Source organism: Liolophura sinensis, chromosome 8, assembly GCF_032854445.1.
Source record: "Liolophura sinensis isolate JHLJ2023 chromosome 8, CUHK_Ljap_v2, whole genome shotgun sequence".
Taxonomy (NCBI): Eukaryota; Metazoa; Mollusca; class Polyplacophora; order Chitonida; family Chitonidae; genus Liolophura; species Liolophura sinensis.
The window spans coordinates 7,416,052-7,439,499 of record NC_088302.1 but is presented as its reverse complement, the minus strand read 5'-3'; the positions used below and the strand labels follow the sequence as shown (position 1 = coordinate 7,439,499).

Genomic DNA, 23,448 nt, shown 5'->3' with positions numbered 1-23,448 from the left:
ACTTCAACTGAATTCTGATAGAACTACTTCTACATGTGCATACCAAGCTTTCCTATGACTGTCACAAGCAGGTACAAACCTAAAACTGCACTGCGAAAGTCGTGTACTTATCGACTGCTTAAGACTCTAGATGTACGTGGGTTCAATAATAATAATGAAGTCAAGGCATCACAACACAAATTTAACAAAGGTTTCACAAGCTTTGAATCCACATGCCGGGATCATTATCACTTCACAAGCTTTTGATCCACAGGCTGGGATCATTATCAAGTGATAAATGATCCTGGCATGTGGATGGAAAGCTTGTGAAGTGATAAATGATCCTGGCATGTGGATGGAAAGCTTGTGAAACCTTTGTTACATTTACGTGATGATGCCTTGACTTCATTATTTGTCATATATTTACTTCAGATATATCACAACAGACCACTAAACCAAATTTATTTTCCAGAAAACAGCATTTTCTTTGTTTTTAGGTCTTAGTTTTTAGCTTCAGTACTCCTATTAATCAATATTGATTTATGGGGTAATGAAGTTCACATGGTTTTAATACAGCAAGAAAGTATACAGCCAGGATTGTCCCAGGTACCTGGCAAGGCATCCAGGACTGAAGCTAGTAACTGAAACCTCTTTGGCATTTCTATTTAATACAACTCTCAGAATACAAAAGAAAGTTTTCCCTAGGTAACCAGTGACTTTCTCCTCAAGAAATTAACCTAAAGAAACAGAAATTAAGCTGTTCTATACATACATGTAATTTGACACAACAAACATACACAGTCACAAGACGACAGCTAAGGGAGGTTCCTGACCAAGTGAATAGACATTTTAAGTTGAAAGTCTTCAACCTGGAGAAGATGTTCACCAATTGCAGATTTTTATTCACAGACATCTGCAGTGTTCATAGTGTTATATACTATCCAATCCATCGGTCTTGTCTGGCATCATTTGTACTCCAGACCACATACAGGTGTATGGAAACCAGACAGAGCCCAGTGGGAACCACGACAACCTGCCAGGTAACACACAATACTGAGTCATTTGGAGCTGGATTCAAACACATAACCTTCATTTCCAATGGTTTGATGACTGAACCTGTGATCACCTAGCTTGATCCTTGGACACACCAATGTAGCTCTGCGGTATACTAAAGCTGAATCTTTTATCAATGTCATTGGTGGGTATAAAACAAAAACAAGACTGAAAAATGATCTGTTGGAAAAATGGGCCGTCTCAAGTGATCTTTCCTGTTGAAAGCATCATTTACATGCTAGGAACGCTTTGAAAAGCAAGAAAGTCTTCAGTTGAGGTGTATTTTCCATTTTATTCCATTTTGGGATATTTTAGTGTCAGCTAACAAGTAAAACACATAATAAAGTTGCTGTTGCCTTACCAGACTGAAGACTTTCAACCCTTCATATCGTTAGGGTTTTGAAAATAATCAGTGTGATGACATGGGATGTGTCTAAATGAATTCTAGTGACATGAGACATTGCACAATTGTCTACAGCTTCCTCCCACTTAAAACAATCAAATCATGAGTAAGCTTTGGGTGTGTGAGAACTTTTCCCCATATGAGGAAAAATTTTCAGTCAGTCAAAATGTACATTTTATATTACATACATCAGCAAAAAATCTACAGCAACATTTGTTTCTTGTCTTACAAGCACATACGGGATCAATGTGCGTATAGCATGTTGGCTATCAGTATTTTAGTCAGCACCATTTTGTCTGCACACTGACATGAGACAATGATATCATCTCCCACCCCTCCTGTTGTTAGATGAGGAATACAATGTATTTTATGAGTGTCAATGCTGCACTGAATACACGTAGCTTGCATACGAAAACACAATCTACACGTCTTGACGTTATGGAGATAACAGTTCTGCCATCATTTGTGTGGTAATGCATCCTTTGAAGTTTTTCCCATACAAGTGCTGTGCATTTTATGTTTGACACATTTTAATCAGTGTGCAGAATCATTTTTTCCAGCGTCTATAAAAGCTGTACACCTGGCTTTTTTCATATCATGAAACATTCACAGACATCTTGTGTCATAGTCTCCGTGCGAGTTTCTTGTACATCTATGACAGCTGTATCTGGTGGAAAGAATTCCTTGGAGAGTCGAGCAAGTTTTTTTGGTCATAAAATACCTGTATGAATCATCTCGACCACACAGCAGTTGAGCGATGCTTGAGCTACCACTGATCATATCTGTAAATGATGTGGTCATGCTCTTGTCTGGTGTTTAACAAGTCCTCCAAACTGAACAATAGCCTCACAAGGGTGGGAAAATCATGCCATTGTACATAAAGTTCTCACATTTCTTACTGACGATCTGAGCCACATGCCTCACCGATGTTCACAGAGGGTGGATGGTGTCTTCATCTGATGCACATATCCTTTAACAAGACAATAAACTCTCACAGTACCCCCAAACTGATGGCTGACGTCATTGGTCATGCAACAGCGAAAAGCCAATTAACAACTCCACAGCATTAAAGCATGTTCATCACCATCATTTTCAGCCATTACAGAGTGGTGGTTTGAACAGCTCGTCGTCACATGTTCACAATGTTTGCTTCACATCAAATAAACACACAGGCAACCATGAACACTATGCTGGTCAGCTACAAACCGACTGTTCAGAGTTCAACGCTGTGACGTTGTCGCTACAATGCATTCATTACTTTCATTGTTGTGTCCATTTATTGGCACGATAATGCGGGACTTTCAACTAAAAAATACACATATCACTTTTTTACATTTTTACATGGCTGAGCAAGTTTAGCGTTAGGTTGCGGGACTATCCAACTTTTTTTTGTTCATCACATGTATAAACATAATGTACACCAGGCTTGCGAAGATTATGAACAACATTTGGCAACTTGTCTTCTTATAGATATGATTTGGAGACCAAAAATAGTTTATCAACTGACTGCTGAGAACAGAATTTGTACACTGGCTCTTCTCCAGTGTACATCCATACCCACGAGAGAACAGTCCTATCACACATTAGGAAATAGTCCAGTGAAGAGACACTTTGTGCTGTTCTGTGAATATTAAAATCTGTTAGACAGGAATAAATAAATAAAACAGCACATCTGCATCTCTTGATTGCTGAGGTAATTTGGGGCGTGTGGTGGCTACAACGGGAATGATGTGTCAAACTCCTCGCAGTCTCTGCACGTTAGCAGGAATAACCTAAACTAGAGGATACGTCTTTCACTCTCCGGGCAGGTTGGGTATTGTGTTGGAATGATCACCACTACAAGTGTGTTGCTGAGGAGATAAATAAAAGAAGGCCCATGTTTACATCTGTTGAGAGGGATAAACAAAACAACATTATATCTGTTGAGAGGGATAAACAAAACGATATCATATCTGTATATAGCGCCAAACAAATCATATCTGGAGATTTTCAAACAAAACAATACGTTTTCTGTATACAAACAAACTGATGATGATATCGACATATCTGTATCTAAGGTCTGATTAACTACAAACAGTATACACTAATAAATTTATCTAGGATGTGATTCATTGACCAATCATACAACCAAGGATTAGTCATACATGTTACCATTTCATCATGACCAAGGCAACTGGTCTATTACTGCTTCATCATGACCAAGGCAACTGGTCTATTACCGCTTCATCATGACCAAAACAACTGCTCCATTACCGCTTCATCATGACCAAGACAGCTGGTCTAATACTGCTTCATCATGACCAAGACAGCTGGTCTAATACTGCTTCATCATGACCAAGACAACAGGTCTAATACTGCTTCATCATGACCAAGACAACAGGTCTAATACTGCTTCATAATGACCAGGACAACAGGTCTAATACTGCTTCATCATGACCAAGACAACAGGTCTAATACTGCTTCATCATGACCAAGGCAACTGGTCTATTACTGCTTCATCATGACCAAGGCAACTGGTCTATTACCAATTCATCATGACCAAGACAACTGGTCTAATACGGCTTCATCATGACCAAGACAACAGGTCTATTACTGCTTCATCATGACCAAGACAACTGCTCCATTACCGCTTCATCATGACCAAGACAACAGGTCTAATACTGCTTCATCATGACCAAGACAACAGGTCTAATACTGCTTCATCATGACCAAGACAGCTGGTCCATTACCACTTCATCATGACCAAGACAACAGGTCTAATACTGCTTCATCATGACCAAGACAGCTGGTCCATTACCACTTCATCATGACCAAGACAACAGGTCTAATACTGCTTCATCATGACCAAGGCAACTGCTCCATTACCGCTTCATCATGACCAAGACAACTGGTCTAATACTGGTTCATCATGACCAAGACAACTGGTCTATTACTGCTTCATCATGACCAAGGCAACTGCTCCATTACCACTTCATCATGACCAAGACAACAGGTCTAATACTGCTTCATCATGACCAAGACAACAGGTCTAATACTGCTTCATCATGACCAAGACAACAGGTCTAATACTGCTTCATCATGACCAAGGCAACTGGTCTATTACTGCTTCATCATGACCAAGGCAACTGGTCTATTACCAATTCATCATGACCAAGACAACTGGTCTAATACGGCTTCATCATGACCAAGACAACAGGTCTATTACTGCTTCATCATGACCAAGACAACTGCTCCATTACCGCTTCATCATGACCAAGACAACAGGTCTAATACTGCTTCATCATGACCAAGACAACAGGTCTAATACTGCTTCATCATGACCAAGACAACAGGTCTAATACTGCTTCATCATGACCAAGACAACAGGTCTAATACTGCTTCATCATGACCAAGACAACTGGTCTATTTATTTATTCATATAACTGGCAGATTCTTTACATAAAGTCAATCACTATGCACTCTCAAATATTGAAGAAACTTTATAATACTTACCCAAACATTTATTCTATTTTTATATCTTTCAAACTCATCACACCATTCATAAAATTTTCTTGTCCATAAATCTTCCTTTTCTAGTTCACCTGAAAAAAAAAATTATTGGAGTGACAAGAATCAGATAAATGAAGTATCTGATGAGTCAGAAATATTGTGTGAGTAATGGAACATCCCTTGACAGCGCTCCCCTCCCCCCCACCCCCCTCACCCCACCCCCCACACAAATGGTATTTCAATTGAGACATTATAAAGGTATCATTTTGGTGTTGTTTTGGAGAGTGAGATATTCATTTCTTTCATATAGTCTAAATTGACTCACTATATTACAGAGAGTTTTGTCATTTATGCTTGCAACATAACTGTTTATCTATTTGATTGCTATACTCAGGAATTTTCACTTATAAATATGACCGTGGTCAGTGTTACGGGTGAAGGAAACCATAAATTATTTATGTTTCTTAATTCACAGAACCAAAGTCTTCAGACAACAGTGTAACAGTGTTACATCTTCAAAATACATCTGATCCGTGAGTTTTCACTAACACAGTAACAGTAAACGCAAAGATTGACTATGATGATAACTGGCTTCTGGCCCCAAGATCACAAATATATCTTCCTGACAGTGTCAAAATTGTGACTTACCTTAACAATTTTTATTTTAATGCCAGGAGTTGGTTTGTACTTTTATGACAAAAATGATCATTTCAATTTAGGTTGAAATGAAGGTTCAGGAATGATACCAGAGGCAAAGACCAAGTTGTCGAGAATGTGTTCTATTTTTGAGATTTAGCAACAGTCAATGTACTGCCACACTTTACACCCTACACAAAAGCAGAGATCTGCCTATCCATTTGTACACATAACATATACCCTACACAAAAGTAGAGATCTGCCTATCTGTTTGTACCTACCTGTTTGTACATGTAACATATAGAAGGCTAGATCTCTGCCATTCTCATCTTTTGCTGAGTAACACCCCTGATTGGCCATGCTTGTGTTCCGAATCGTCAGAGAGTTGTCTGCCCCTAGGATGTGTACATTTTTGGGCACTTTGGTGAGTGTGTCGTTACAGGAGCGCCCAAAGTGCCAGCTGACTGGTCCAGATGTACAGAGGGGCATCCTTATGTCCAGAGTCACAAGACCTCCTAGATTGATGTGCTTTTGATCTGGCAATTTCTCTGTGGAAATAGGCAAAAAGTGTCTGACAGAGGTAGCAGATTATCATATCAGGGTATACAATGTGTAACATCACTCTTCAACAGGTAAACAAGGCAAGTTTGAGTGCGAGGTGAATATCCTTGAAATTTGACTAAAACTGAAAAGAGTGAAATATATGAAACTCCACCTAAAAAGTTTTAATTTATTTATTTGATTTGATTGATGTTTTACCCCCGACTGAAGAATACTCCATGGCCGCCAGCATTATGGTGAGAGGAAACCAGGTAGAGCCATGGGGAAACCCATGACCATCTGCAGGTTGCTGACAGACATACCTACATATGGCCAGAGAGGAAGCCTGCATGCATGAGCTGGACTTGAACTCATGGTGCCCACAATGGTGGAAGACTCCTGAATCCTTGGCCGAATTAATAAATTTAGGTCAGAAATTAAAACACTGAAGACATGAGCAGAAAAATTTAAAATATACCTCACCATAGATCAATTATCAAATGTACTCATAGTGTATTGGAACACAAAATTGGATTATTTTGATACTCCTCAATTCAAAGCCATACGTAAATCTGCATAGTAAAGGCTCCGAATGTTTAAGTATAAATTTTGCTCCGTTATGACCCAAATGTCACATCCTCAGGCAGACATTAGGCCTATTAACACAGACCACTGTAGTGGTAGTCAAAATACCTGCTTCCTAGAAAGAGACCTACCATCAACAAAGATTTGTAGCAGTGTCTCCCAAACTCTTTTTGGGTTGGTGGGGTCTTTATGGAGCTGCTGAGCCAGCTTACAGTATGTTATGGACATCCTGAAATAGAAGAGCCAAAGTATGCCAAGTGTTTGTACACAAAGGATGCAGGTAAATTCATACATCTTATAACCATTCCTTTATATTCAACACAGTGTCCGAGATAAATGTTGATAAACAGCAGAAAGTTTCCACACCTTTTGATTAGCCTCATCAAGTTTCTGAAAAATAATCTGAAAATGCCTATTACGCATTACTTCTATGTATGAGCCATGTAAGTCTCATAATATTGTTATTACGCACCTAAAAATTGATAGCTATTTTCATTGATACCTCACACATTGGAATCACCTTTTTACTAGGAACTTATGCTTCACATTTATCACCACAGAACAAGAAAAGCATTGTGATAACATCAGAGAGTTAGTGTGCATGATAATTTCTGATAAACAGCAATACGTACTGGTATGATGTACAGTTTTGATGGAAACACTCGCCGTTGTACCAGCCACAGAAAGGGTTAAACACACAACTGTCAGCTTTGGTGTATTTCTTGCACAGTTTCTTCATGTCAAACTGGACTACACTGCTGTCATACCCCACATACAACATCAGTGTATTTTTCTGAAAATATTCAACAAAAATGGCATTTATTTATTAATTCGATTGGCGCTTCACGCAATACTCAAGAATACTTGACTTACACAGCGATGTTCAGCGTTATAATGGGAGGAAACGGAGCCCTGCCCCATGATCATACGCAGGTTGCTGCCAGACCTTCCCATGTATGATTGTAGATGATGCCTGCAAGGGCTGGGCTTGAACTTGCAGTGACAGCACTGGTTGGAGACTCCCGAGCACTGAGGTCGTCACAAAAAACTGTATCGCACAGTTATACAAACAAATAGCAAAATACACATTAGCCAGAGAGAACATTTTACAGAATATAACTGATCTCAAAAAGACATCTTTTTATTTGAATGTACAAGAATCCCATTTAATAAATGTACCTTTACTATACTCAAATACCTCTAATAATATCACAGCAGGATGAAAACTTTGCAAAAAATACACATACATTCGTAAATTATCAACAAAATGTTTCTTAACTTGTATTTATATATTCAATTGAAATTTTTATATTTGGTAAATAGCTTACATCATACTGCAAACTCCAGACTGGTCCGGATGATCTGACAGGGGAGATAACTGCTGAGATCAATGTCTCTGATAGGTTAGCTGTTGGCTGGTAGATCTGGTACACCTGCCCTTCATCTACACATGAAATGATGACACATATTTAACACAGAAATTTATTTTTCCCACGAGGATCAAGCATGTCATGCACTAAATGATCTGATAAGGCTTGATCTTCAATTAAAGAACTCTTACTGAAAAAACAATCTAGTAAAATATCAATGTAATTTAAATGCTTTGAACATTTAACAGGGCTTTCTTCATCTTTTTTAATAAAAGGCTATTATGGAAAAGCAGCCAGCTACCTGGCAGAGAATTAAATGAAGCAGAATAGGAGCTTTTAGTCCAAGCAGATGGGTGCTTGTTCAAAGTTTTATTAAAGTAACCGGCAGCAGGTACTGTAGCTGGTAAACAACCTTCCAATAAATCTCCAGACATTAGTGAAATTGTCAGTAGGTCCTGATTATATTCATAGAGATATCATGTTTGCATGACTTACTTGAACCCGCAAAGAAGACATTGTAGGATGAGAAGATATGGGTCTGGAGCTTCTGCAGCATAACATTTGGCTTCATGAAGATAGGTTCTCCAAATTTGTGCTGAACAGCATAGTACATCAATGTCTTCTCTTTGACAAAAGTCACAAAGTCATTTTTCACACGTGTTGAATCTGGGATTCCAGCACACTGTAAATATGAAAGTAAAAGTTACAATATCTTCATATCATAAATGGCAATTATTGTATTTGATTTGAAGTTATTATGTAACAAATGTAACTATTTTTCCATTACTCTGACATGTAAGTTCTACCGATCCTAGATGGGTGTTTTGACATTTGTTTGGAAGATCATTCACTATTACCAGTGACAATATAGCTGAATTGGCCAGGAAATGACAATATTTTAAAACTGTAAAAACTATAATTGCCAGTACTCACATCTCCTGGTCTTGGATTAGGCTCTGAGGCTGTGGGGACCTGGGTGCCATTAGAGGTGTACTGGAAAGGTCCACTGAAGGCCTGTTCTATATCATCCTGAGTGTATACACAGATAGCGGAACCGGTAACACCATAGCTGAAAGTCCAAGACATGTCACATGTATTTAATATGTATAATGAAACCGTACAGAAAATGTGACAATACCAAGAACTACAGGCAGAAACACACAATGCAGGTCAGGGGGCGTAGGACATTGATTTCTTCCATGAGTGGACAGCACACCAAACCAAATGCAACAAAATCAAAAAAAGAGAGACAAAAAAAAAAAAAAAAAAAACAAAGCCAAAAAATTATTCACTTCATCTCACCTAATCAAAGTTGCACCACACTGAAGAATTTTTCACTTGCATGGTGGAAGTCAGTTTCATACTCTGAGAAACCAGAGTATAAACCACCGACTTTTGGCCAGTTATTTATAAGCTTTCCCACAGGTGATTGGTGGAAGACAATGTAGTGGTGGTGGCCATGATGTAGAGCAAACGTAGAGAACCGTGCTCACCCTGTGATGAGTATATTCCTGCCTCCAGATATCTTGAATTCATGAGCAAGACTCCCAAAGACAATTTAACTGACTGGGGTTTTACTTGATACTCAAGAATACTTAACTTATACAATGATGGCCAGCAAAATGGTGGGAGGAAAGCTGATACAGCCACAAGAAAACCCATGACCTTCTGCAGGCTGCTGGCAGACCTTCCAGCGTGACCAGAGAGGAAGCCAGCATAAGCTGGAACTCATGGTGATAGCATTGGTGAGACTCCTGGGTCACTGTGATGCGCTAGCATGCTTACCACTGGGCTATGAAGGCCCCTGCCTCCCTACAGAGACACATGTACCAATATCTTTATCAATGACCCGAGTGTGACTTACCTGCTGGTTGTGAACAGAGCGTAGAAAGTCCTGGATGAGGCGTCCCACTGAATGTCCTCTGTCAATGCAAAAATTGACACGTTCTTATGCCAAAATGGTCACCCTATTTATTTTTTTAATGTAAGTTGTAAGCCGTACTCAAGAATATTTTTCACTTCTGCGAAGGCGGCCAGCATTATTATGGGAACCCTTAAACATGTGGCAACCAACAGCGGACACATTTGCAATACATTGTTTTGAGTGACACAAGTTAACCTGAAATCTGATTGTTTAAACCCTAATAGAATCACTTATACGTACGTATTTCATCAAAGTAGTACTGGACTTTGCCAGGTATTGAGCAGTTGAGACGAGCTTTCTGATATGACGTCCACTGATTCTTCACCACATTTGGGCCACCTTTGTCATTCTGGAGAAAAGAAGTTTGTTCACATTTTAAATTATCATTTAAAGATTTCTTAAGTTCATAAAATGATATATGACTAAAAACGTTACGAGTTATCAACAAGCAATATCAATTGAAATTTACATACTACGAAAACAGTGGCTTGCACTCCAAGACTGCTCAATCATGTAAAATTTTGTACACCTACAATTATTCAATTTTTTGACTGAACTGACACGATTCTAACTGTTCTATGGACATATTTATGTTCAATGAAATTTCAATGGCATACTGAAGAATTTTTCACTGATTTAACAACCAGTCAGGTTTAAATTTATGGGCGGAGAATTCTTGGGGTAAACCGGCACCTTTTTTCCATGTACTTGACAAAGTAACATTTTAGAGATGCAGCCTGTCGAGAGGCAGACCAACTGTTCCCTGAACTGACCTTACAGACTCGTGCCACACGAGAGTACACTTTCTTCCCACAACTGTGACTGTGTTCTAATGCCTCCTCTCGGAAGAAGAAATACACCACTTCTTCCATCTCGAATGAACCAACAAACTGAGGCTCTACAATACAATATAGTGCATTTACAGTCCACTGGAACTATCAGATATCAGCTAGAATGACATACTTAAAATAAAGCCTCTTTATAATATGTAGAAATCATACAATGAAGGATGTAAGTAAATGTTTGATGATATGCCCCACAACAAAACAGCATGTGATATAGTTGAATTTTTAAGATCTCTATTACCTAGAACATCCCACATCTTAATACAGTGCTAAATCGTGGTCCCAGGTTAAAAAAGCTGTCTTAAGTCTGACTTAGTCTTTACTTATTTCTGCACTTGGATATGAATTTAAATGCTAGTTTTCAATTTTGTTTTGAAAGATCATGTATGGAAACAAAAATTTCTATGACAGCTCACAATTTTAGCACAGTAATTAAACAGTTTATACCGAACAGCTTCGTTATCATGGAGTACATACCCAAGTGTGCCTATCTATCAAATCCTATGGAAGTAACAGATGAAGAAGAGTCTTGCACTGATTTAAATAAATGACATATAGGTAGCTTCCCTTAAAATCATGTGAAACCTGTCACTCTAAAATGTCAAGGATCTGTTTGCTTTTATTCAACATGAGGTTAAATTTCACGTGAAATACAGCACAACAGCTGACAGACTAGACAGACGGAAAGCTGCTAGAAAGCTGTTCCTCACCAGATACAACATTCACACTTCATTTTAACTTTTTACATGGTAGGACATAGGACACATCATTTGTGGTAAAATGGCTTTGCTGACAAAATAAAGCATAAGCAGTATATACTGTCTTTGTTCCCACCATTACTATGAAAACAAAGATTTCTGATGGGCAGAGAGTATAAAGTGCACATAAATTAGATCTAGCCCCTTTACCATTCAGCCATTTGGGGTCCTTCTTGGCTGTGGTCAGATACTCGTAGGCTAATGTCCCATTCTGATAAAAGATCCGACTTCGGAAGATAGTTGGGATGGATTTGGTATAGTCTGCATTAGCCGCTGAGTAAAATGCTGGCAGATTTTCAGGATTTCCTTGCACTAGAAGAAAAATAAAAACAGAAACAAATGATGATTCATGAAAAAAACATTATTAATGCAAGAGCTAAAATTACCATTGACTTTAATACCATTCTTCATCCATGAGACAGGTTTCCATGCCTCTATCCATTAGCTACTTGTTACACGAGGAGGACTTAAGCTATGGTAAAACATACCCCTAGATTAATGATCTTAATGATTCTTAAAATTGCATTAATATTGGTGCAAGAAGGTGAAATTATTATTTACTTTAATATTGCTCTTGATCTGTGAGACAGCTCTCCCAACTTGTATTCATTAATAACTTGTTACATGCCGAAGCCTTGAGCTATGATACAACAGTTTAACACTGCAGAAGCCAGGTTAACGAACATCAGTGAAGTAATCAAAAACATGCTATATGTTTAATGACAATATTTGCTATAATGCCTTCTTTTGCAGCAAACAATAGGATTTGATCCTTCAGGCAATTGCTGCAGGTTTTAATACCCCGCTAAAATGTCTTTTTAATTGTTATATCAAAAATTTAATGAAACAGGCATTTCTCAAATAAAGACGGACTCGTAAACACTATTTTCAAAGCATTTACAGTGAAGTCCTTAATTTTCGCATGGAACTCATTTTCGAGGATTTCGCAGTCAATATATTACCACAAAAAATAATTCCGGGGAAAAATATCCAATACTGAATCATATACTACAGGTAGTAGTAATAATGAAGTGAGATCTTTGCCAAGGTGACGGGAGTTGCGCTAAGAAAGCCTGACAGGCCAGATAAATTTTTAACAGCAGGGAAGGGAAATTATCGCTTAAATATATACAAATTCAGGGGCTAAGGCTTGGTGGGTATATAACAAAGTGGGAGTTTATTCGTCTGTAGTTTGATCAATCTTTGCTATGCCTGTAAAGTGACAGAAAAGTAGGTAACAGCTGGCTTCTGATGAATGTTGCTCTGATACACGCTATCCCATTGGCTGTGTCTCTCCTGTGGTCCAATGGGTGATCTTCTAACACAATGTGAAGTGTGTACAACAACACAATGGTCATTTGACAGTGACACCTGTTTGAATACTGCTCACGGTAGGTGCGAAAGTAATCTTCTTACGTGACAATCCACCCCCAATTGTTTTAATCTCTGATCCAGATCATGAGGATTAGCGACACGACAGGAAACAAAGGAGGATTAAGCCACCCATGATGATACCTGTTTGACAAGCTTGAATAGTTTCAGCCATATTATATTTTGGAAAATTTTAAGATTTGTTTTTCAGTATACTCTTAAATATGCGAAAATTAATTCCCGTGAACATATTTTTGGAGAAAATCGGCAAACGGCAAAAATAAATTCCAGCGAATAACAAGTACTTGGCAGTATCTGGGTACCTGAATCAACATCATCCAAATTTGCTATCTTGAGGTACTGCTCGTTCTATGAGTTGGAGGTTAATACTAAGAGCTTACTTGAATATACAGCGGTGGTGTTATCAAATGGATCAAAAGGGCACATGGCTTTGGCATTGCCTACAGACGATTGATATGTTGACACCTTGGAGCCACTGGTGATCTGAAAATACACAAGATTCACAATAGCAAACACTTTTGGGACACTTTCATAACATAGCATGATTTGGGTGGACCAGTAAAAATATTACATTTCCTATAAATTCTTGAGATTAGCACTTCAGTACCTCTAAAATACAATGCAGTTCATAGATTGTTTTTATCCTCAAACATTCAAGACAAAACTAAAAAAAAACTGCAATTAAAATTAAGAAAATAAAATGCAGTTATAGCTTGGACTTACATTGTACAAAAATCCTGTAGGTCGATAGCCTCCAGTTCCACATACATAGACAATATCAGAGTTTGGATATGAGGTATTCCGTGTGATGAAGTGGATATGGTTTTGACAGTCAGGATCCTGGCAAAAAAAGAGAATGAAGGGGGATAGCTCTTTGGCCTCTAGAGTTATGTCCCTTGGACCTTAACGATACATGCACAAAGATGTACACTAAATGTTTAAAATATTCTTGTTCATGTCAACATTTTATTGTGCCACTGCCAGATTCAGAGACAAGGGAATAGGTCCTCCACCCTCACTCCCCCCAAAACTGGCTAAATATTATTATTATTATGATCTTTAATCAGACTTTCCTAAGTTAACAGAAGTTAAATTTAAACACAAAAAGTAATTCTGCTCTGAAGTCAGAGAGAGAGACAGAGACAGACAGACAGACAGACAGACAGACAAAGGGAGTGCTAAACTAGATATTATTTTACTCACCACTTTAACTCCCCATCCTCTACAGCTGGCCTCATACCTCTCTCCTTTGGGTGTGTCCTTCAGTTCACCCTACAGAATATGAACACAATGCCATCATTTACACCATGATGTACATGAGTACCATGAGTACACCACTGCCTTTTGTGAGGTATCTGACAAATCTCCTGACTTGAGACTTCTGCCAACCCATTCAGGTGTATAATAGCAATGTGCCAGCAAAGGACCCCCTTCCACAAATATGCTACCACAGATGCACACATAATTTTAGAGTTACATTTTATGTGTGTATGTACAATCAGTGTCCTCTTTCACAAAATGATTTACTGTGGTCAAGAAGTGTAGTACTGCTAGTTACAATCAGCTTAGTCTAGCTCTCTCATACACAGTCCTGATTTCATTCATACAGATGATTTACTGTGGTCAAGAAGTGTAGTACTGCTAGTTACAATCAGCTTAGTCTAGCTCTCTCATACACAGTCCTGATTTCATTCATACAGATGATTTACTGTGGTCAAGAAGTGTAATACTGCTAGTTACAATCAGCTTAGTCTAGCTCTCTCATACACAGTCCTGATTTCATTCATACAGATGATTTACTGTGGTCAAGAAGTGTAGTACTGCTAGTTACAATCAGCTTAGTCTAGCTCTCTCATACACAGTCCTGATTTCATTCATACAGATGATTTACTGTGGTCAAGAAGTGTAGTACTGCTAGTTACAATCAGCTTAGTCTAGCTCTCTCATACACAGTCCTGATTTCATTCATACAGATGATTTACTGTGGTCAAGAAGTGTAATACTGCTAGTTACAATCAGCTTAGTCTAGCTCTCTCATACACAGTCCTGATTTCATTCATACAGATGACAAACATGTAGTTAAGCTTTACTTTCATAATCGGTGTGTAATTTACACGTACAAGCACATCACAACTTACCACTGTGTGAGAAATGTCGTCTTTACTGAGCGTGATTAAATAATTTCTGCAAAATGAAAAAAAACAAGGACGTTAAACCACTGATGTTGCACGCCTTAAAACGGGATACAAAATTCAAACATTTCTGAATTTCTGTTTATTTATTTATTTATCTGACACGATGGCAGCCAGCAATATCATATATAGTGGGAAGAAACCGGGCAGAGCCCGGGAGAAACCCACAACCATCCAAAGGTTGCAGGCTGTCCTTTCCACCTACTGCCAGAGAGGAAGCCAGCATGAGCAGGACTCACAGCAACAGCATTGGTGAGAGGCTCCTGGGTCACTGCCCTGTGCTGGTGCCCTAACCACCTCTGCCACGGAGGCCCCCTTTTAGACTTTTAGAAAATATTCATGGTTTACAAACAACATTATTCAGTATATGTTTACTTGTCTGCTGGTTTTATTAAAACATAACTGTATATAATGAAACACACAATTTAAAAAAAAAAAACACCAATCTTTACTTATACATGTATATGATGTTGAACCTTTAAGGTGAGAAATGTGTCCTTGTGGCAATAAGTATTGGTGACACTGACTTTCACAGGTAACAGGAGGTAACAGAATATTAAAGGCCAAAAGTAGGCATCTGCCAACAAACGATGTCAGACAGAGACTCTGCTATGAAGTAAGAAGTGCAAAAAGTGTTCTTTGATCTCACAAATCCTAGAGAGAAGCATAGGATATCTTTTACATTTTTATTTTTGAGTAACATCAAACAAATCTAGCCCATCTAATTATAACTAAAATGACAAGTGCCCATGACAGAAGTTTATCCGCCACTGATGTAAACAAGACAGTAGATACACTTACTTTGCTCCTACCAAGAGGTAGTCTTTATATAAGCGAAGGTATCTATAATAAAGGTGATTCTCATCAGGGTGGCTGTAGGAAATCTTGATATCATCCACATCTGAAAACACAGAAAGGGACATGTCTTGAGACAGAGAATCACACTACAGAATGGCTTCATTTACAAAATCTGTGAGTGTAAGGCCATCATTATATAAGTGAGATTCTCCTGAGTATGGTGTAAAAACACCAATAAAATAAAAAACACAAATAAATAAATCATACTGAAATCTTGGGGTTGCTTTGCAAATGTTAATTGGCTTAAAGGTAATCATTGTTGTGTTATTGTCAGACATTTTCACTTCTATACCTATTGTGTAATACAATTAGCCACATTCTGCAAGTTCCCAGCGTTTCATTTATTAGTTTATTTCTTTCTTTGAGAGGCATTTAGAAGTCGGGTTGGATAACGTAATGACATATATGGATAACAACTTCTGTTTATTTAGAAGTGACGTTTAGGTATTAATAATAATACCGTTTTCAAGCGTAATGAGATTTCATTATGCTTGAATTCATTATGCTTGAAAAGGGTATTAGTATCTATACCGAAACATCGCTTCCAAGTAAACAGAAGTTGTTACCCATATATCTCGTTATATTATGTTTATTTGTTTTTTTTATGGTGTGCTCAAAAATATTTCACTTAGATGATGGCATCTAGCATTACAGTGCAAGGAAACCAGGCAGACACAGTATTTTCTTCAGGAAACACAGATTATTACTAGTATATAATATCTATAAAATTCAGAAATTCAAGAAATGTAAGAAACAGTAAGTTCACACTGTGTATACAGAATGTTGTCATAATACCAGAAAAACCATCTAGAAACTTAATTTTTCACAGATCAAGAAAATGTTGAAAGAAAAGAATGAGGGAACACTATGAGACAGTGTGTGATACTTCACACAGGTACATGAAAGCTTGACAATTTCGTAAGTATCTCTTTTAGTTAAACATGTAACCTGATGATTGATCTTTGTTTGAAATCTGCATGTTTAAAACATTGCTGTGCGAACATACAGGAACCTCAAAGCCACAAAACGTTTTAACTATAAAATAAAATGAAAGACTATTGTTAAAATCTGTAAGGAGACATGTGAACTTTGTCTTATAGTTTCTCTTCAAAGTTGTAGCTGTACAGGCATCCTAATGTACTCTTCATGAGAAAACGACACGATCTTGCATTAGTTCCATTGTATAATGTAGGAATAAGATAAATGAGACAAAAAGGGCTAAGAAGAGGATCATGCGTTCACATCTGGGGAAGTAGACATGTAATCAATGTAAGCTTTGTTTGCGTCAACACAACTCAACTGAGTCATAAATATTCTAAAACATGAACTCATGTGATACCTGACAAATCTGAAACAAAAAGTTTCAAGATATAACTTTTATAACTTTTGAACACAATTTAACACAACCATGTTTACATATTCATCATGTACACAAAAGCAAGTGAATGCTGTAATGTTAGTATAATGCAGAGATCCTCACACCTGTACCCTACTGTTTTACATAACAAAACATCTTTTTTGTCACACAAATGTCTGGTAAATGTCTGGTGATGTTCAAATTGATCCACTCAATCCTTGGTCGAGTCACACCTAAGACTTTAAAAGAGGAAGTTGTAACTTCCTCGCTTGGCGTTCAGCATGAAGGGGATAGTGCAACGACTGGTTGACCCGTATCAGTATAATGGCTCGGGCGGGGCGGCTTACTTGCCTTCGGTAAGTCGTCTCAGTGATGCAGCACTAAATAAAAGAGCGGTGGAAATCCGTCCTGCGACAAGGAGGCACATTACACGTACATGCACCCTAATGATTCCTTCGTCGTCATATGACTGAAAAATTGTTGAGTACGACGTTAAACCCCAAGCACTCACTCACTCACTCAAATTGATCCACTGTGACTGCATGACAACATATAGAAGGCTTTTATTTCTGAGATACGTTTCAAGTATGGTCAACTTAAGCCAAACTAGCAAAACCATTCACAACTCTGATTATGATTTAATTCTTTCACTCAGACCTTTCCTTGTGTATTTCCATCATCACTAAGAACTGATGACTGACTTTCCTCGCGTGAGTCTTTCCATCATCGCTGAAAACTGATGGCTGCTGTCCTTCGCATGAAACCCTCTGAGTTTCTCACTTTATATGGTTTCTTACGTCTTTGGTGGTTTGTGTTGAACTGATGTTTTGGAAAACAGTCTTGTGATTATTGACCAGGAACGTCAATTTTCCTTGATGACTGGAATATAAATGTCTGTTTGGATGCCTGCATGTAGACTGGTATTCTAGATGGCACACCTCAGCAATAGCTCCAATGCTAATGCCTACTTGAAGCTTTAGTGGTGATCAGCTTAAAGTTCAGCCTTTCTAATATGCATACATACTAATACAGAAGACATGTGGACTGTAGTATCATCTTCTTCACTTTTCACCAGTAATAACCCAACACATGAAATGTACTAATGTATTAATCAAGAAATACAACTTAATTAAAATGTGTCTCACAATTTGCCACATATTAAATCTTACATGTATACGAATATAAATACAGAAAACGATAATAAACATGGGTTTCAACTTTAACTACGTAAACATTTCCAATGACAAGTCTATATTAGCAAAAGCAGGGAATGCACACTGTCCTCCATCTAACTCAATTCTCCTAGGACTTCACTGCTTCTCACATACATACAACAAGTACCAACAGCTTGACCATCATCCAATTCCCCATCCAATTTCACAGCCAACACAGATCTTCTAACCAATAGTGACAGTGCGGGAATTTGATCTGGCTGTGCCTGTGCCAAGTCCCTTGTCACTATAGTGGGGAAGATCAATGGTACAGGCGGAGATGTGTCTGATACATTCACCATAGGGACATTCCCTATTTGACAGGGTATAATGTATGTAGGAACACCAGTTCATCCTGATCAGATCTGAATCAGGCCCTGCTGAACACATGCTGGTGAAATCTTACAAGGTGAGTGTCTTGGATAGACAGGCTAACCCACAACCAAATGACTGACAGACAGACAAACAGACAGGCAGGCAGATCAACTTACACTTGTAATCTTAGATCACAGAGGAGAACAATCTACCAGTGTTAACAAAATGTCAAATTCAAAAAAAAACTTTAATCCCCCACACTATTTATGGAGAAGTTTTAAATGAAACAAAAAGGTTATCCAAAACACAGTTTATTCACAACAACAGAGGCTAAATATTAAAATAAAAACATACAGTTTGTTCCATATACAATTCTATGATTTATTCTTCAATGTTTTTCACATCTACTCGTACAACAACTTTGCAAAAAGTTATCAATCACCAAGATAATTTTGGAAGAAAGCATCTGAGAGGCCCTTTGGGTGTGCAGTACATATGTACACTGTCAAACAACAGATCCAGCATAAAGTCCCCTCCAGTCACAGATGAAGAAGACATCTACAAGCCTGTCACTTATCTGCGTCCCCAGAAACTAGCATGACATTCACTACATCACATCATTACTGCTAAACACTTCTAACAAATGACCCTATGGTATTAATTAAGGACCAAGAGTCTAGGCTTCTTCAAATAGTTGCAGCTTTCTTACTAACATAATTGACAGTTTAGCTAGGAACTAAAAAGTATGTTGCTATTCTATAAATTTGTTTTTAATTTGTTTTCCTCAATGACTGAACAGTTTTTTTAAAGAAAATATCCTTCCTCTGACTGGATGACAGATAATCCAGACATCTGATTGGTCCACTGATAAGTGTGGCATAAAGATTTGAGCAATGATAAACAAGCCCAATGATTGGACAGAGGACACCTAGTTTGCTTCCAGTAATGAATTATTCATCATATTCATTATGACGGTCACTTCCCTACACGACAGAATTCTTAAGATTTTGGATGTATGGAAATATTTGGATTATTTATTTAAAAAGACTAAATAAGAGATGATGATAAAAAAAAAATCAGTGGGAACTTTGTGGAAACACAGCTGGAATTACTCATACTGCCTGATGGACATGCACACGTTAGACGAGAAAATTACACGCTGAAAACAAATCTATACAGGGTAAAACATTTAGGTTTAAATTAGTTAAACAGATTTGCTTTATATTTCGTCGAGCACACTAAAGATTGGAGGTGAGAGAAATGAGGAAAGTTTAAGTATTACAGTACTGATATCCTAATGGAATGGCACTGCTCAAATGGTTTGCGAATGAAGATAGTAATTCACAGTGTACATTTAATATTTATACAAATATTCTTTCAAAACTTTTGCAGTACATTTAATACACAGCATTGTGGATACAATATATTATGACACCACTATCAGACACATATCTAATTCAGCACACGGTAAGAAGATTTGTGTAATCTACCTATCTGCTTGTATCTGATAACCAGCATACTTCACATATTCATGGAATCTCTCATCAGGATAATAAATAAGATGTTCATACATAATCTGCCTTCGAATATGCAAATAGATTCAAAAATAGAATGACACAAGCGAAACAGTTTCGTGTAAAGTCGTGCTTAGCTCACCTGAGCATCTAATTAAAACAGGTTCGGCGTCACTAAAATGACGTCTGTGTCATCTCTATCATTGTTAGGGACTTGTAAAGCATATATGCATGCACATTCACACATTGTGTAGGATAATTGTTATATTCATTAGAATATGTGACGGTGGTGATCAAATTAACTATACATGTATTCCAGTCTAATCATTCATTTACATGCAACCAACGCTTATCAGTGATTTCCATTACTCCTACTGTCACCATTATTGTTTTATAGGTTCAGGATATAACTGGATAATTCCCTGCTTTGTGTTATAGCTGAGGGATGTCAACCTGCATGAATTACCCTAATCCTGATGACACATGCTGAATAATACATGTCCATGTGTGAGGAGTACAAGAGTACTCTCAAGTTCTAAAAACAATAGATCTGGTAGATATATTTACATCTACACCCAAATTAATCATGATTTGCTATTATATTAAAGTAAAAGAAAACTAAAATATGAAGTGAGGTCCATCATATGGACAACTGAAAACTATGCATAAAAATACTTTCATTTATTTTTTCAGATTTTTTTGAGAGTGTTGAAAGCTATTCAAATATTTGAAAACTATGGTGGGCTATATGAGCCATACTGATGATATCTACGAACTCTGATGTAACATCTGCTTTTTTTTCTTGATATTTACCAGAAGGAAGGAATTTTTGGAAACATTATTTCAGAAATCTTTCTCTCATGGAAAAAAAGAGTTATTCCAACATCCTGTGTCATGGTTAGAGCTGGATAAACTTTCTGTGCCGTGAGAGTTCCTAATCTCTGATAGTATTGTCCATAAAGCACGCCTTACAAGTCAAATGTGTGAGTGCCTTTAACTTTTTTCAGAAAAATTTAAAAAAATAAATGAAAGTATATTTACCCTAGTTTTAAGTGGTCTACTTAGTGATACCTACTTCGATTTGCAAAGGTTTTTTCCTCAAATGGGCCAATGTCACAAAACTACAAGCACTAAAATCTACAGGTGCACGTTTAATAATAAAATGATCATCAAAGTTTTGGCTCCTGATACGCTGTGTGCACACAAAGACTTTTTAAAAATTTTTTAGCAGAACTTGTTTTAATTTCCGATAAACTGTAAAAAGGCCCTTTGACTATGAATAGGAAAATTGATCCTAATAACAACTCAACAAGGATGCAGTCGTGCAAACATCTCAAATCAATTCTTTCTAACAGGTACATGTAGAAGCTCCAGACAGCTCATCTACGGGTCCTTACCCCCAGAATCATGACCCACAAAGTCGGTGGTCTATCCCTCTGGGGTGGGATTAATAAGCATTATAGTGGTAATCCACCCGTCAAAACAAGCTGTGTGTGGAGTGTGAAGGGAGTCAGGTTGGTTTAATTCCAGGAGCTTACGGGGCTGGGAGCAGTGCTTGTCTTCCAACTTCTTGTGATAGCAGTAATGAACATCTCATTGAGCAAGCCTACCTTCAGGCTCACAGGTGCAAGCTGTGGCTAATCCCCATGGGCGTCTTGCTAAGGCCCCCTTAACAGCTGAGGCTTAATTAAGGCTTACAGGCCCTTAAGGGCTGCCTCTGACCCACTCTACCCGAGCTAGGTGCACCATCTGCTTTTCACGCGTTATCACGCGAGATTTATAATATTGGAGCATTGTTGTAAACGGGAATTTGCGAGTCACATCGTCTGTCTGGCTGAGAAAAGCTAATAGTGCACCTTAATGCTCTACGCACAGTGCACACACAGGTGTTACATTCTTCACGCCTTTCCTCACAATGCTGAGTTCATCACCACTGCCTTCCGTAGAATTACCAACAGCCTGCTAATCCAGTCTTGCGCCAAACTTACTTACAAAAGTTATCTTGGATTTTGGAGTTGACAATGACTGGTCACTCAAACTTCAGAAATATCAGTACACCCGTTAAATCCTCGAAAGAACAATGTTAATCCTGCTGCTCTAAATCCTTCCTTCACAGTTTTGGGGCCTCCGTGGCTCAGTCGGTTAAAGCGCTAGCGCAGCGTAATGACCCAGGAGTCTCTCACCAATGCGGTCGCTGTGAGTTCAAGTCCAGCTCATGCTGGCTTCCTCTCCGGCCGTACGTGAGAAGGTCTGTCAGCAACCTGCGGATGGTCGTGGGTTTCCTCCGGGCTCTGCCCGGTTTCCACCCACCATAATGCTGGCCGCCGTCGTATAAGTGAAATATTCTTGAGTACGGCGTAAAACACCAATCAAAAAAAAAAAAAAAAAAAAAAAATCCTTCACAGTTTTAAGTACAACAGACCTCGCTGACTAAAAACGTTCCGGTTTCTTTCCCTAAATATATGTATGCGTCTGAAAGTTAGGGTTATTTATATTTTACAAAAAATATGTGATGTTTGTGATCAAAGTACACTGAACAGTACAAATTAAAATATACAAATAAAATATCAGATACACACACACACATGTACACTTTAAAAGCCAATGTCCAAATTGAAATGTACACATGTACATTTTATAAGTGCCAAAGTGTAAACTGAAATATATATCTACACTTTAGAAGTGTCAATGTTCAATTTGAAATTTATACATGTACATTTTAAAAGTGTCAATTTGCAAATATATATATACGTGCAAACACATGTTGTTCTTTCCACTGTAGTATGACGGTTATTGTGAATGAGTCTAGCTAGCTGCCACTTTACACGTAGTCACTCACAAAATGTCAGATTGGCGCAACATGTATTGTATCACACCAGCCTAGCAGCCACTCAAATGGCCATCACATTAAATCAATTAGTAGCCTGCAGCTATTGCAAAAATTTGCTTTCGCTACATTTAACAAATTTCATCACAGAAATGTGTGAACATATTTTTTTCCTCTTTTATCCTTGAATACTGCTTGTT

The 23,448-nt window shown here is 37.9% G+C and overlaps 1 protein-coding gene across 1 annotated transcript in view; it reads right to left on the bottom strand.

Moving 5' to 3' along the window:
• Positions 1 to 296: 296 nt before the first annotated feature.
• The window catches only part of LOC135472256 (semaphorin-2A-like), a 57,444-nt gene continuing 34,292 nt past the window's right edge, over positions 297 to 23,448 (bottom strand). Inside the window, exons 2-18 of the mRNA XM_064751669.1 lie at positions 15,968 to 16,067; positions 15,113 to 15,158; positions 14,178 to 14,246; positions 13,698 to 13,814; positions 13,355 to 13,457; positions 11,733 to 11,894; positions 10,753 to 10,877; positions 10,220 to 10,328; positions 9,920 to 9,977; positions 8,989 to 9,124; positions 8,551 to 8,737; positions 8,014 to 8,129; positions 7,318 to 7,478; positions 6,817 to 6,914; positions 5,842 to 6,108; positions 4,928 to 5,016; positions 297 to 3,285 (exon numbers count right to left, since the gene is read on the bottom strand). Coding sequence (XP_064607739.1) covers positions 3,229 to 3,285; positions 4,928 to 5,016; positions 5,842 to 6,108; positions 6,817 to 6,914; positions 7,318 to 7,478; positions 8,014 to 8,129; positions 8,551 to 8,737; positions 8,989 to 9,124; positions 9,920 to 9,977; positions 10,220 to 10,328; positions 10,753 to 10,877; positions 11,733 to 11,894; positions 13,355 to 13,400 — 1,611 coding nt within the window. The 5' untranslated portion in view covers positions 13,401 to 13,457; positions 13,698 to 13,814; positions 14,178 to 14,246; positions 15,113 to 15,158; positions 15,968 to 16,067 and the 3' untranslated portion in view covers positions 297 to 3,228. The remainder of the gene's footprint in view (positions 3,286 to 4,927; positions 5,017 to 5,841; positions 6,109 to 6,816; positions 6,915 to 7,317; positions 7,479 to 8,013; positions 8,130 to 8,550; positions 8,738 to 8,988; positions 9,125 to 9,919; positions 9,978 to 10,219; positions 10,329 to 10,752; positions 10,878 to 11,732; positions 11,895 to 13,354; positions 13,458 to 13,697; positions 13,815 to 14,177; positions 14,247 to 15,112; positions 15,159 to 15,967; positions 16,068 to 23,448) is intronic.